General features: G+C 41.8%; 1 protein-coding gene and 1 long non-coding RNA gene across 5 annotated transcripts in view; both read right to left on the minus strand.

Annotated features, from left to right (window-relative positions):
• LOC126996173 (brother of CDO-like) overlaps window positions 1–15,642 on the minus strand; it is a 57,245-nt gene that overhangs the window by 9,363 nt on the left and 32,240 nt on the right. The window contains exons 2-8 of one of the 2 annotated variants that reach the window (XM_050856440.1): window positions 15,386–15,476; window positions 5,188–5,480; window positions 4,244–4,469; window positions 3,680–3,892; window positions 1,182–1,400; window positions 837–992; window positions 33–188 (exon numbers count right to left, since the gene is read on the minus strand). In XM_050856440.1, coding sequence (XP_050712397.1) covers window positions 33–188; window positions 837–992; window positions 1,182–1,400; window positions 3,680–3,892; window positions 4,244–4,469; window positions 5,188–5,480; window positions 15,386–15,446 — 1,324 coding nt within the window. In that variant the 5' untranslated portion in view covers window positions 15,447–15,476. Of the gene's footprint in view, window positions 1–32; window positions 189–836; window positions 993–1,181; window positions 1,401–3,679; window positions 3,893–4,243; window positions 4,470–5,187; window positions 5,484–15,385; window positions 15,477–15,642 lie in introns of both variants that reach the window. The other variant, XM_050856439.1, reaches the window with a different exon arrangement.
• Window positions 8,929–14,130, minus strand: LOC126996174 (uncharacterized). 3 transcript variants are annotated; one of them, XR_007751045.1, is made up of 4 exons: window positions 13,089–14,130; window positions 12,274–12,410; window positions 11,459–11,595; window positions 8,929–10,513 (listed from the first exon to the last, which is right to left on the minus strand). It is a non-coding gene; the product is annotated as an uncharacterized LOC126996174 (long non-coding RNA). The 3 variants fall into 3 exon arrangements; XR_007751044.1 differs by lacking the exon at window positions 8,929–10,513 and adding an exon at window positions 10,577–10,914; XR_007751046.1 differs by lacking the exons at window positions 8,929–10,513; window positions 13,089–14,130 and adding exons at window positions 10,577–10,914; window positions 12,678–13,023.

A 15,642-nucleotide genomic window follows, 5' to 3' on the forward strand; every position in this document is an offset into this window, starting at 1 on the left:
CTCCTCCTCCTCCTCAGCACACTACCCCTCACCTGGCCTGGGGTGTGTGGCGCCGGGTAGAGCCGTGACTGTCCGGGGCACCACGTTCACCATGGCCACGCCCTGCGCCGTGCCCTCGGGGTTGTGGGCGAAGCACTGGAAGATCCCGGCGTGCTCCTTCTGCACTGCCCGTATCACCAAGCCTTCGTCTGCAGGGTGGAGGGTGGGTGAGTGTTGGGTGGGTGTGGGGGAGGTAGTGTGATGGCAGACAAGACACAAAGACAGGAAAATAGAATACAGAGGCGATGGCTGAGTGGTCAGCATGTGGGCGTGGTGAGCCCGTGGGCCAAGGTTCAAGTTCCACCAAAACACGCCGATTTTTCAAACCATTGCCGAGTGTCTGAAGATTACCCACATGCTGCCCAGATGTTCAATCAACCCTAACTTCAGTGACTTTGTTCAAGAGGAGCACTGGGGGACAGCATGGAGCAGGCATGAGTAATACATCACAGCAGTCACTATAAATAAAATTCACCTGCACCACTAACGGACTGAGGCTGTCCCAGAGGCCTCTCAGTACAGCTTACTGGCACTATAGACAGCACCTAAAAAAAAAAAAAAAAATCAGGCTCCAGTCTGGCAGGCTGAGGTTCGAGCCTGGCTCAGCCAAGATTTTTCTGCTGACTAGGAGCAGTTACTGTCCCCCTTTGAGCAAGGGGGACGGGGTGTGTGGTGTGTGAATGTCCCAGAAGTACCCAGAGAATGACTATAGGGAGCTTGCTCAGGTCAGAAGGACACTTGCTGGTGATTGCGAGCCCAGCTCATGATCAAGCCACGGGTGAATTACACACACTCACCAGTGATGGCAATGTTCCCGTACTCGAAGACCAGCTCCCCGTTGAACACCCACATCACCTTGGGCTGCGGGTGTCCCTGGGCGGAGCAGTGCAGGGTGAGCGCCTCGCCCTCCTCCACCTGCTGGGACTCAGGTGCCACAGTGATGCTCGGAGGCTCTGGAAGGCAAGGACAAAGAGGAAGGAAAGGTTATAGTCTCATCAATATGTCCTCAGTCACCCTCCTTTTCTTTCTTGGGCTCATCAAGATAATAAAAACAGTTTTACTAATGCTGTTTTTTTTTTTTATATATTCTCTTCCTCTCCCTCCTCATAATGCATCAGCTGTAAAACTCTCAAGCCACTCACCCACCACCTCCACAGACACAGGCATCATCTTCTCCTGGCCCACCCCACCACGAGCATAGCAGAAGTACGACCCGGCATCCTCAATCACCAGGCCCGTCAGGAGGAGCGAGCCGTCAGCCCCTTGCGAGGCCCTGGCGGGGAGCGCGTCGCCGTACCGGGTCCACCTCACTGTGGGTTGTGGGTTCCCATTGGCCAGGCACTGCAGGGTGAGGTTGGTTCCTGTGGGGGGTGAGAGAGGGGTCAGGTTGAGGGTATAAATCAGTGGTTTTTAAGATCTCTCATGCAGTGGATACCTTTACTAAAATTATCATGTGTTTGACCCTTGATTATGAGAGTTCCCCCTTAAGTACACTAGAGTTCAACAGGTGTTTGCTAGAATATAGTACTACAGATGGGATAGATAGAGTTAGATAGATAGGTGGGTTAGATGGATAGAGCTAGAGGATAGATAGATAGATAGAGGTTTAATTTCAAGTGATTTCAGTGAGGCTTTGCAAGGGATGTGAAGTGAGAGGAGAGGAGGAAGAATAAGAAAAGAAGAGAAGGGGAAGGAATAGGAGAAAAAAGGGAGAGAAGAGAAAAGGACAGAAGAGAAGGTGAGTGGAAAAGAAGATAATACATGATAAAAGAGGGAGAGAAGAGAAGAGGGAAGAAAGGGAGAGGAGAAAATGAGAAAGAAGAAGAGAGGAGATATATGATGAGAAGAGGAGAGAAGAGAAAAGAAGAGGAGATAATGGAAGAGAAGTGAAGGGGAGAGAAAAGGAAGAAGAGAGGATATATAAGGTAAAGAGGAGGAGGAAGAGAAGGAAGAGGAGAAAACTCAAGTGTTAAGATAGTAAGGAAGGGGAAGGAGGAGGAGGAGGTGGAGGAGAAGGAGGAGGAAATTCTTAGCCAACTAGTCATGGGAGAGAAAGGAGGAGGAGGAAGAGGAGGAGGAGAAGGAAGAAGAGGCAAGATAAAAGATGCACAGTCATGAAGAAGAGAGGAAGTACACCAAAGAATATCTGTATAAAAATATCCCTCTTTCTATCTTTATCAATTATTTTTCATCTTTCTTTATCTTGTTCTGCTTTCTCTTCCATTTATTTTTTAGCGAGTGTTTCTCTTTAGTTTTTTTTTTCCTTTCGTGAACATTTATTAACTATCTTCATTAATTTACTCATTCTCATTCTTTCTTTTCCACTTCCATTCTCTCATATTTCCATCCTATTCTCCCTTTTCCATTCTCATTCTCTTCTTCTCTTATCCTTTCTTTTTCACTTCCATTCTCTCATTTCCATCTCAATCTCAATCATCCCTTCTTCTCCACTTCCATTCTCTCATTTCCATCTCAATCTCAATCATTCTTTCTTTTCCACTTCCATTCTCTCATTTCCATCTCAATCTCAATCATTCTTTCTTTTCCACTTCCATTCTCTCATTTCCATCTCAATCTCAATCATCCCTTCTTTTCCCTTCCCCTCTTCGTTTAGTAGCACACCCACACCCGGCCGGCTATCTGTCCTCCCTTCTCCCCTTCCCCCAAGACGAAGGGCAGCGATGATATCAGGAAGCAAAACAAATGGCCTGAGGAAGGGGGCGTGATGGAGAATAATTAATTGTATGCCTCTCTCTCTCTCTCTCTCTCTCTCTCTCTCTCTCTCTCTCTCTCTCTCTCATCTTTACTGTTGTTTTTTCTTCCTTTCTTTGTTTTCTTTTCTCATCTTCCATACGCATTACTTTCCTTTCTTTTTTATTAACCTCATTCCTCTCTCTCCCTTTCCTCTTATTCTTTGTTCTTCTTTCTTCCCATTCTCTGTTTTTTCCTTCCCATTCTCTCTTTTTCCTTCCCATTTTCTCTTTTTCCTTCCCATTCTCTCTTTTTCCTTCCCATTCTCTCTTTTTCCTTCCCATTCTCTCTTTTTCCTTTCCTATTCTCTCTTTTTCCTTCCCATTCTCTCTTTTTCCTTCCCATTCTCTCTTTTTCCTTCCCATTCTCTCTTTTTCCTTCCCATTCTCTGTTTCTCCTTCCCATTCTCTCTTTTTCCTTCCCATTCTCTCTTTTTCCTTCCCATTCTCTCTTTTCGCTTCCCATTCTCTCTTTTTCCTTCCCATTCTCTCTTTTTCCTTCCCATTCTCTCTTTTTTCCTTCCCATTCTCTGTTTTTTCCTTCCCATTCTCTCTTTTTCCTTCCCATTCTCACTTTCTTCCTTCCTATTCTCTCTTTTCTTCTTCCCATTCTCTGTTTTTCCTTCCCCTTCTCTGTTTTTCCTTCCCATTCTCTCTTTTTCCTTCCCATTCTCTCTTTTTCCTTCCCATTCTCTCTTTTTCCTTCCCATTCTCTCTTTATCCTTCCCATTCTCTCTTTATCCTTCCCATTCTCTCTTTTTCCTTCCCATTCTCTCTTTTTTCCTTCCCATTCTCTAATTTTTCCTTCCCATTCTCTCTTTTTCCTTCCCATTCTCTCTCCTTCCCATTCTTTCCCCTTCCCATTCTCCCCCTTCCCCCAGTGTACTCACCCGTGTGGCCTGAATAGACGGTCCTCAGGGTCACAAACTTCGGGGGAGCCACGGGCGTGCGGGGGCTCCTGGGGGACACCATGAGGCGGGTGGCGGTGGGCGGCGCAACGCTCCCCCCCAGCACCGGGTTGTGGGCGCGGCAGGTGTAGAGACCCGCCGCCCACGCCCCCACGCCCGTCACCAGCAGGTCTCCGTGGGGCGTCTGCTGGTAGGCTGTGAAAAAAAAATATATAAAATGAAATAAAGGGGGAAGGAAAATAATTATAATCTGTGGAATATAATCGAATACAAATAAAATGTGACTCGTGACATTTACCTACATGAAATAACAACAAAAAAAAAAAGGTGTTAGTGAGGATGAAGAAGTATGAAAATTAGATGAATAACAAAAAGAACAAAAGACGAAAAAATTAAAGAAAACGAAGAAAAAACGAAAAAAAGGATAAACTTTAAAAAAAGAAAGAAAAAAACAAAAGAAAACGAAAAAACGACGAAAGTACGAGAAAAACGAAAGAAACAATCTCTCTCTCTCTCTCTCACACACACACACACACATGACCTCACCTGCCCCGCGCGTCAGGTCGAGCGGGCGTCCATCCCTGTAGAAGGTCAGCACGGGGTCAGGGATGGAGTAGGGGGCGTCACACTCCACCCTGGCCGCTCCCCCTTCCAGCACCTCCACCTCCGTCATCTCCACATCGCCCTCCGCCACCTCCTCCCCCTTCAACACCGCCGCCCGGAGCTTGCCAGGGAGCGAAGTGAGGGCGATGGGGCCGAACCAGGCGACGCACTATAAGAGGAGATTGAAGACGCTTTGGTTACACTGTACAGGTCGATACTATAAGACATTCGCTTCTCATATCATCTATTTCTTAAGGTTAAAGAGGGGGTCAGTCGGGTTCTAATGAGCGTTTCTTTAGGTTCACGGTACAGAAGAAGGGTCAAACCGGGTCAAACTACCACCACCAGGGTCATAAAACTACCCCTGGAAATGCCCAAAACTCCTATATACGAAAGTCTTGTCTAAGGGTTGAATGAAGACGCTTTGGTTCAGTGACAGTGTTTCTTCTTCTTCTTTAGTGATTAGTTCAGTTCAGTTAATGGGGTGAAGTTTACATAATATTATAGTCTTTGTAACGTCTCTTTTGTCTCTTTCTATTCTGTGGGTTCTGCTTCTGTATTTTGATTTCTCTTTCTTTACAGATTTCATACAGCGGTTCTTTTTTTTCAATGTTGTCTTTGCTGAATAAAAAAAAAACTTTCCTATGATATTATTTGGATTTTGCTACTCACCTTTGAATACTAGCCTACTCTCTCTCTCTCTCTCTCTCTCTCTCTCTCTCTCTCTCTCTCTCTCTCTCATGCACACCTGATCCCCTTTTGTCCACCTGATAGTGTTAGCCAATCATTTACCTGTTGTTTACGTTGACACATTATCTCTCTCTCTCTCTCTCTCTCTCTCTCTCTCTCTCTCTCTCTCTCTCTCTCTCTCTCTCTCTCTCTCTCACCTGGTACAACCCCAGCTGGTGTCTATAATCCTCCTCCCTCTCTGCGAGCCGGATGACCAACTCGCTGCCCCCGCCTTCCATGGCCACCACTTCGAAACCCTCCGGCGCGTCCCCTACAGAGCCTTCGAGGGAGGGCTTCGGGGCTCGGGCGGGGGCGTGGAGGAAGTGGCTGTTGTATTTCCACGATATCTTCTCCGCGGTGACGTTGGTGGCGCAGGGGAGGCGAACTTCTGTCCCCGGTACCGCCACTACCTCCGCCGCCGGCCATTGCAAGAAGCCAACTCGGAATCCGTCTGCTGGAGGGGAGAGAGGGAGGGAGTTGATGTAGTGGTGGTGGTGGTGGTGGTAGTAGTAGTAGTAGTAGTAGTAGTAGTAGTAGTAGTAGTAGTAGTAGTAGTAGTGGTGGTGGTGGTATTATTATTATTATTATTATTATTATTATTAGTAGTAGTAGTAGTAGTAGTAATAGTAGTAGTAGTAGTAGTAGTAGTAGTAGTAGTAGTAGTAGTAGTAGTAGTAGTAGTAGTAGTAGTAGTAGAGGAACAAGAACAAGAACACCAAGAAAAAGAAGAAAAAAACATCAAACAACAACAGCAACAACAAGATATTCTATTAACTTTTTTTTGTGTGTGAAAATCAGTAACACTTGTTTTTTGCGTATCTTCGTTAATTACTAATCTACTTCACATCCTATCTCTCTATTTCCTTACAATATCCTTCTCTCCTTACATTCTCTCTAGTCCTCTCAATCTATCCCACTTTTCTCTATTCCTACCCCCTTTTTCTTCTCCAGTTTCTTTTCCTCCTCCTTCGCTTCTTTCTCTCCTCTCTTATCTCTCTTAGAAGTAGGCTTAGCGGGTCGGGCTGGCGGAAGACGTGGAGATATTATGCTGTCTGTCTGGGTAGGCTGCTTAATTTGACCCGGCGGAGGAGAAGGAGGAAGGAATAGGAGGGTGGAAGGAGAGGGGGAGGAAGGGAAGGGAGAGGGACTGGGAGAAGGAAGAAAGAGGAGATAGAAGAAAGTTTTGGGGAGGAAAAAAGAGAGTGGAGGAAGGGAAGGGAAAGGGATTGAGGAGAAGAAAGAAAGAGGAGGTAGAAGGAAGTTTGGGGAGGAAAAGAGAGAGGGGAGGAAGGGAAGGGAAAGGGATTGAGGAGAAGAAAGAAAGAGGAGGTAGAAGAAAGTTTGGGGGAGGAAAAAAGAGAGTGGAGGAAGGGAAGGGAAAGGGATTGAGGAGAAGGAAGAAAGAGGAGGTAGAAGAAAATTTGGGGGAGGAAAAAAAGAGAGTGGAGGAAGGGAAGGGAAAGGGATTGAGGAGAAGAAAGAAAGAGGAGGTAGAAGGATGTTTGGGGGAGGAAAAAGAGAAAGACGTGAGAGAAGAGTGGAGGACGAGAAAGAGGAAGAGGGGTGGAAGAGAAAACAGTGGAGGAGGAGAAAGGGAGAAAGGAGTAGAAGGTAAGAATGGAGGAGAAAGAAATGGGAGGGAGAGGAAAAAGTGGTAAGAGAAGGAGAAATGGAGAAAGAAACAAAGAGAGAAGTGGGAGAGGAAAGAGGAATAACAGGGTGGATGAGGGAAGAGTGGAGGAGAAAGGGAATAAGGGAGAGGAGATGGAGGAGTCCCTATACCACTATCCTGGAGGTGGTGGCAGAGTGGTACGGGAGAGGTGAGCCCGTGGATCTGAGTTCGAGTCCCACTGATGCACACTTACAATTTTAAACCATCGCCGAGTGTCTTATTACCTACATGGTGCCCAGGTCTTCAATCAACCCTAACTTCAGCGACTTCGGTCAGGAGGAGCACCGGGGGGCAGCATGGGCCAAGCAGAGTCATTCATCACGGCAGTCATTATAAAAAAAATTCGCCTGCTCCACTAACGGGCTGGGGTCGTTCAAGAGGCCCCTCAAGACAGCTTTTTTTTTTTCTTTTCTTTTATTTTTTTTACAGCAGAGGAGGCAGTGCAAGGGCGTAAAAAAAAACAATATAAAAATAAATTCGCCTGCTCCACTAACGGGCTGGGGTCGTTCAAGAGGCCCCTCAAGACAGCTTTTTTTTTTCTTTTTCTTTTTTTACAGCAGAGGAGACAGTGCAAGGGCGTAAAAAATAAGAAAACAATATGAAAAAAAAAAAAAAAATCGCCTACTCCACTAACGGGCTGGGGTCGTTCAAGAGGCCCCTCAAGACAGCTTTTTTTTTTTCTTTTTTTTTACAGCAGAGGAGACAGTGCAAGGGCGTAAAAAAAAAGAAAACAATATAAAAATAAATTCGCCTGCTCCACTAACGGGCTGGGGTCGTTCAAGAGGCCCCTCAAGACAGCTTTTTTTTTTCTTTTCTTTTTTTACAGCAGAGGAGGCAGTGCAAGGGCGTAAAAAAAAAAGAAAACAATATAAAAAAAATTTCGCCTGCTCCACTAACGGTCTGGGGTCGTTCAAGAGGCCCCTCAAGACAGCTTTTTTTTTTTTTTTCTTTTTTTACAGCAGAGGAGGCTGTGCAAGGGCGTAAAAAATAAGAAAACAATATGAAAAAAAAAATTCGCCTGCTCCACTAACGGGCTGGGGTCGTTCAAGAGGCCCCTCAAGACAGCTTTTTTTTTTTCTTTTTCTTTTTTTACAGCAGAGGAGACAGTGCAAGGGCGTAAAAAAAAAGAAAACAATATAAAAAAAAATTCGCCTGCTCCACTAACGGGCTGGGGTCGTTCAAGAGGCCCCTCAAGACAGCTTTTTTTTTCTTTTTCTTTTTTTACAGCAGAGGAGACAGTGCAAGGGCGTAAAAAAAGAAAGAAAACAATATAAAAATAAATTCGCCTGCTCCACTAACGGGCTGGGGTCGTTCAAGAGGCCCCTCAAGACAGCTTTTTTTCTTCTTTTCTTTTATTTTTTTACAGCAGAGGAGACAGTGCAAGGGCGTAAAAAATAAGAAAACAATATGAAAAAAAAAATTCGCCTGCTCCACTAACGGGCTGGGGTCGTTCAAGAGGTCCCTCAAGACAGCATTTTTTTTATTTTTTTACAGCAGAGGAGACAGTGCAAGGGCGTAAAAAAAAGGAAAACAATATGAAAAAAAAAGCCCGCTACTTACTGCTCCTAAATAGTGTAGAGTGTCCAAAAAGAGAAATCGGTTTCGGGAGGAGAGGTGTCCTGATACCCTCCTCTTGACAGAAGCTTACCGGCGCTATAGGCAGCCCCCCCCCCCCCCCCACACCCCCACCACCACCACCGCTACCACCATTAGTAACCATTCCCATCATTTTCTCTCATTATCTCCACCTGTACTATATCATCACCACCACCACCATTAATACCACTACCACCACCACCACCACCAGAAGCAACAACCTCACCACCTTCAGCCACCACCACCACCACCTTCATCATCATCACCACCACCACCAGAAGCAACAACCTCACCACCTTCAGCCACTGCCACCACCACCACCTTCATCATCATCACCACCACCACCAGAAGCAACAACCGCACCACCTCCAGCTATTACCACCACCATCACCACCACCACCACCACCACCAGTCAGACCGGGTTGTAAATGCCATGAGATACAGCTTCCTCGTGACCTTGCGGAGGAGGAGGAGGAGGAGGAGGAGGAGGAGGAGGAGGAGGAGGAGGAGGAGGAGGGGGGCATGGAGATGTTACCACTACAACCATCATCATCTCCTCCTCCACCTCCTTCTTTCATCTCCTCCTCCTCCTCCTCCTCCTCCTCCTCCATCACCACCACCACCACCGCCATCACCACCTCCATCAGAGCTAATGCATTATGTGTTATTGTGTTTGGGTGCGCGGTGGTGGTGATAGTTTGGGTGTGGTGACAATCGTAGTAATGAATGGGTGGTGATAACGAGGCAGGTGGTGGTGGTGGTGGTGGTAGTAGTAGTAGTAGTAGTAGTAGTAGTAGTAGTAGTAGTAGTAGTAGTAGTAGTAGTGACAATATAATGATAGCAAGAAGAACGAGAGCAAGAAGATGAACGGGAGAGAAAGAAAGAAAGAAAGAAGATCGAAAAACAAAAAGAAAAAAAGAAAAGAACAACAAAAAATAACTAGATTAAGGAAAAAAGAAAACAAGAACAACGAAAGAAGAAGAAAAAGAAGAAAGAAGAGAAAAAAAAATATAACCAGTAAGAAAAAAAAAGGTCAACGAAGAACAAATTAAGAGGAAAAAAATAAAAAAAATAAAATAAAGATAAATTAAGTAGGAGGTTAAATAAACTGATAAACGTGTGTGTGTGTGTGTGTGTGTGTGTGTGTGTGTGTGTGTGTGTGTGTGTGTGTGTGTGTGTGTGTGTGTGTGTGTGTGTGTGTGGACCATTTGCTGTGTCTCATTGAAATTCCTTAACCATCACAAGAAGAAGAAGAGGAGGAGGAGCAGGAGGAGTAAGAGGAGGAGGAGGAGGAGGCAAAGATGAAAACAAATAAAAGAAGAAAAGAAGAAAAAGAAAAAGAAGAACAACAAGAGAAAGGAATAAGGAAAAATAAAAAAGAAGGAAATATGAAAAAAAAATCTTCCTTCCTCATTTCTCACTTTCCTTGCTTCGTTCTTTCTCGTTCTTCCTTCTTTCCTTCCGTTTTTTCCTCTTCCCTTTATCTATTTCTCCTACCCTCTTTTTTTCCTCTTCCCTCCCTTCTTTCCTTTCTTTCTTTCTTTCTTTCTTTCTTTCTTTCTTTCTTCCTTCCTCCCTCATTTCCCATTTTCCTGGCTTCATTCTTTTCTTCCCTCCTTCTTTTCCTCCTCCTTCCCTTCTTTCCTTCTTCCTTTCTTTCTTTCTTTCTTCTTCCTTTCTTCTCCATTTCCCATTTTCCTTTCTTCATTCTTTCTCTTTCCTCTTTCTTTCCTTCCTGTTTTTCCTCTTCCCTTCCTTCTTTCCTTTCTTCCTCTCTTTCTTTCTTAGTTTCTTTTTCTTTCTTTCTTCTTCCATCCTTCCCCAATTCCCACTTTCCTTGCTTTGTTCTTTCTCTTCCTTCCTTCTTTCCTTCTCCCTCCATTCTCTCCTTTCTTCCATTCTTTCTTTCTTTCTCTCTTTTTCCTTCTTTCCCCGTTTCCAATTTTTGTAGCTTCATTCTTTCTCTCCCTTCCTTCTTTACCCCCTTTTCCTCCTCTTCCCTTCCTTAACAGATCACCATTAGAGGCTTTACTGTCCATCTTTCCTAACTTAAAACTCGCCTGAACTGCTGAAGAAAACTGAAGAAAAACTAACCATGTATTTTGCCTTCTACTTTTTCATCCTCCCTTCCCTCTTAACAGCTCACCATTAGAGGACTTTCTTATCCCTCTTTCCTAATTTAAAACTCGCTCGAACTGAAGAAAACTGAAGAAAAACTAACCATGTATTTTGTCTTCTACTTTTTCATCCTCCCTTCCCTCTTAACAGCTCACCATTAGAGGACTTTCTTATCCCTCTTTCCTCATTTAAAACTCGCTCGAACTGAAGAAAACTGAAGAAAACTGAAGAAAAACTAACCATGTATTTTGTCTTCTACTTTTTCATCCTCCCTTCCTTCTTAACAGCTCACCATTAGAGGACTTTCTTATCCCTCTTTTCTAATTTAAAACTCGCTCGAACTGAAGAAAACTGAAGAAAACTGAAGAAAAACTAAACATGTATTTTGTCTTCTACTTTTTCATCCTCCCTTCCTTCTTAACAGATCACCATTAGAGGACTTTCTTATCCCTCTTTCCTAATTTAAAACTCGCTCGAACTGAAGAAAACTGAAGAAAAACTAACCATGTATTTTGTCTTCTACTTTTTCATCCTCCCTTCCTTCTTAACAGATCACCATTAGAGGACTTTCTTATCCCTCTTTTCTAATTTAAAACTCGCTCGAACTGAAGAAAACTGAAGAAAACTGAAGAAAAACTAAACATGTATTTTGTCTTCTACTTTTTCATCCTCCCTTCCTTCTTAACAGCTCACCATTAGAGGACTTTCTTATCCCTCTTTCCTAATTTAAAACTCGCTCGAACTGAAGAAAACTGAAGAAAACTGAAGAAAAACTAAACATGTATTTTGTCTTCTACTTTTTCATCCTCCCTTCCTTCTTAACAGATCACCATTAGAGGACTTTATTATCCCTCTTTCCTAATTTGAAACTCGCCTGAACTGCTGAAGAAAACTGAAGAAAACTGAAGAAAAACTAACCATGTATTTTGTCTTCTACTTTTTCATCCTCCCTTCCTTCTTAACAGCTCACCATTAGAGGACTTTATCATCCCTCTTTCCTAATTTGAAACTCGCCTGAACTGCTGAAGAAAACTGAAGAAAACTGAAGAAAAACTAACCATGTATTTTGTCTTCTACTTTTTCATCCTCCCTTCCTTCTTAACAGATCACCATTAGAGGACTTTCTTATCCCTCTTTCCTAATTTAAAACTCGCTCGAACTGAAGAAAACTGAAGAAAAACTAACCATGTATTTTGTCTTCTACTTTTTCATCCTCCCTTCCTTCTTAACAGATCACCATTAGAGGACTTTCTTATCCATCTTTCCTAACTTAAAACTCGCCTGAACTGCTGAAGAAAACTGAAGAAAACTGAAGAAAAACTAAACATGTATTTTGTCTTCTACTTTTTCATCCTCCCTTCCTTCTTAACAGCTCACCATTAGAGGACTTTCTTATCCCTCTTTCCTCATTTAAAACTCGCTCGAACTGAAGAAAACTGAAGAAAACTGAAGAAAAACTAACCATGTATTTTGTCTTCTACTTTTTCATCCTCCATTCCTTCTTAACAGCTCACCATTAGAGGACTTTCTTATCCCTCTTTCCTCATTTAAAACTCGCTCGAACTGAAGAAAACTGAAGAAAACTGAAGAAAAACTAAACATGTATTTTGTCTTCTATTTTTTCATCCTCCCTTTCTTCTTAACAGATCACCATTAGAGGACTTTATCATCCCTCTTTCCTAATTTGAAACTCGCTGGAACTGAAGAAAACTGAAGAAAACTGAAGAAAAACTAAACATGTATTTTGTCTTCTACTTTTTCATCCTCCCTTCCTTCTTAACAGATCACCATTAGAGGACTTTATTATCCCTCTTTCCTAATTTGAAACTCGCTGGAACTGAAGAAAACTGAAGAAAACTGAAGAAAAACTAACCATGTATTTTGTCTTCTACTTTTTCATCCTCCCTTCCTTCTTAACAGATCACCATTAGAGGACTTTCTTATCCCTCTTTCCTAATTTAAAACTCGCTCGAACTGAAGAAAACTGAAGAAAAACTAACCATGTATTTTGTCTTCTACTTTTTCATCCTCCCTTCCTTCTTAACAGATCACCATTAGAGGACTTTCTTATCCATCTTTCCTAACTTAAAACTCGCCTGAACTGCTGAAGAAAACTGAAGAAAACTGAAGAAAAACTAAACATGTATTTTGTCTTCTACTTTTTCATCCTCCCTTCCTTCTTAACAGCTCACCATTAGAGGACTTTCTTATCCCTCTTTCCTCATTTAAAACTCGCTCGAACTGAAGAAAACTGAAGAAAACTGAAGAAAAACTAACCATGTATTTTGTCTTCTACTTTTTCATCCTCCATTCCTTCTTAACAGCTCACCATTAGAGGACTTTCTTATCCCTCTTTCCTCATTTAAAACTCGCTCGAACTGAAGAAAACTGAAGAAAACTGAAGAAAAACTAAACATGTATTTTGTCTTCTATTTTTTCATCCTCCCTTTCTTCTTAACAGATCACCATTAGAGGACTTTATCATCCCTCTTTCCTAATTTGAAACTCGCTGGAACTGAAGAAAACTGAAGAAAACTGAAGAAAAACTAAACATGTATTTTGTCTTCTACTTTTTCATCCTCCCTTCCTTCTTAACAGATCACCATTAGAGGACTTTATTATCCCTCTTTCCTAATTTGAAACTCGCTGGAACTGAAGAAAACTGAAGAAAACTGAAGAAAAACTAACCATGTATTTTGTCTTCTACTTTTTCATCCTCCCTTCCTTCTTAACAGATCACCATTAGAGGACTTTCTTATCCCTCTTTTCTAATTTAAAACTCGCTCGAACTGAAGAAAACTGAAGAAAAACTAAACATGTATTTTGTCTTCTATTTTTTCATCCTCCCTTTCTTCTTAACAGCTCACCATTAAGGACTTTATCATCCCTCTTTCCTAATTTGAAACTCGTCTGAACTCGTTTCCGCGTGAATGGCAAGTATAAACGAGACAATAAACTCGGAGAAAATAAAAGGAGAGACGATAACCTTTCTTGCACGCTCCTAAAGTGTCTCGGATCCTCTTAAACTTGATCAAACCCTCCTCCGGTCCTTTACGAGGCTCTTAGATTCACTTAGAATTATTCAGGACTATCTCGCGTGTTCTTACGACGCCTTAAATTCCTTTCTTTACGTCCAGCGCGGTCTTAGATTCCCCTTGAGCGGTTCCTGATCCTCCTGAATGCCGCCCTCGCGCTGCTCAGAATATTAAAATCTTTTGCGTCTGGTTAATTTATGATTCTTGTCAATTTAAAATAATTTTCTATATTATTACGTTACTGAAACCTTGTATATGCATTTCTATTAAAATCGTTTCGAGTATTAAATCTTCTTTGCTTCTGGTATGTTTAAAAAAAAGACTTTAAATTAATCAAACTATAAATTATCGCAAACTTTATATGCTTTTCGCCTCTCTCATGTGTTCTAAAACTCATTGATTTGAAACCCATCTAAGTCTTTCTTCAAGCTTCTAAAACATCTTCGGCTTCCTATCATACACCTACAGTAGATTATATTATTTCTTTAAATCCTCCTTGCTTCTTTTTTGTGCACATCCTAAAAAATAAAAAAAAAAAATAAATCTCTTCTGAACATTCAAATACACTTTTTTTACTCCATTTTATGCATACTTAAATTATAACCCTTATGATTTCACGTGTTTTCTTTTGTTTTAATCCTTCCCCTACACACGAACTAAAATATACTACAAATCAAATCTTAGTAGCTACATTGAACCCTTCCTTCCCTTTTAAGTTTCAGCTCCCGCTCCCTAAGAAAAAAAAATACTATAATTAAAATCTTCATACTTTCAACACACAAACAAAAATATACTACAAATCAAATCTTAGTACATTGAACCCTTCCTTCTCTTTTAAGTTTCAGCTCCCGCTCCCGAAGAAAAAAATAAAGTATGCTATAATCAAAATCTTCATACTTTCATCACACAAACAAAAATATACTACAAATCAAATCTTAGTACATTGAACCCTTTCTTCCCTTTTAAGTTTCAGCTCACGCTCCCGTAAGAAAAATAAATAAATATACTATAATCAAACTCTTCATACTTTCAACACACAAACAAAAATATACTACAAATCAAATCTTAGTACATTGAACCCTTCCTTCTCTTTTAAATTTCAGCTCCCGCTCCCTAAGAAAAAAAATAAATATACTATAATCAAACTCTTCATACTTTCACACACCTCCCTTCCCTTTTACGTTCCAGATCCCGCCATTAAAAAAACATAAAATATACTACAATTAAAATCTTAGTACTCCTTCAAATACTTCTCTTTCCTTATTAGTTCGGAGACTCCAAAACTCCTTCCTACATCATCTGGACGCCCTACAAGGCTCCTCACCGCTCTTACCAGATACATTTCACTACTTCTGACATATTTAAATTAGATTCCTTATGATTTTTACAAGTTCCTCTCACTCTAAAAATATGAATATGATACAATTAAAATCTTCGTACTTTAAAATACATTCCTTCCCTTTTAAGTTCCAGATCCCGCCATTAAAAAAACATAAAATATACTACAATTAAAATCTTAGTACTCCTTCAAATACTTCTCTTTCCTTATTAGTTCGGAGACTCCAAAACTCCTTCCTACATCATCTGGACGCCCTACAAGGCTCCTCACCGCCCTGACCAGATACATCTCACTACTTCTGACATATTTAAATTAGATTCCTGATGATTTTTACAGGTTTTCTTTTGTTACCATAATTTTTTCATTCCCTCTCCTAAACAAAATCTTAAATACACTCTAACAAAAATCTTCGTACTTCAAACAATATCTTCCTCTCTTAGTTCCAGATCTTACTACTAAAAAGAATAAATAAAATACACTATAAATAAAAATCCTCGCACTGCATCAAATACTCCCCTTCCCTTATTAGTTCTGAACCTCCTTAAACTCCTTCGTATATCATCTGAGCGTCATACAAGACTCCTCAATCCCCTTACCAGACGTGGCCGAGTGGAGCGCCAGCAGCAGCAGCAGGGGCAACAGGGCGGGGGGGTCCATGCCGGGAGGGAAGGGGTCACCTGCTCACACCTGCAATCAGCAACACAAAACACGTGGTCAGACGCCGCCGCTAACCAATCAGCGTCCACCTCTGTTTGCCTAGTGACGCGAGGGTGGGAGTGGTGACGGGGTAAGAAAATATGAAAATAAAATAAAATGCGTGAATAACAAGAGAAACAATACATAGATGGGTACA

This window comes from Eriocheir sinensis, chromosome 9 (assembly GCF_024679095.1).
Source record: "Eriocheir sinensis breed Jianghai 21 chromosome 9, ASM2467909v1, whole genome shotgun sequence".
Taxonomy (NCBI): domain Eukaryota; kingdom Metazoa; phylum Arthropoda; class Malacostraca; order Decapoda; family Varunidae; genus Eriocheir; species Eriocheir sinensis.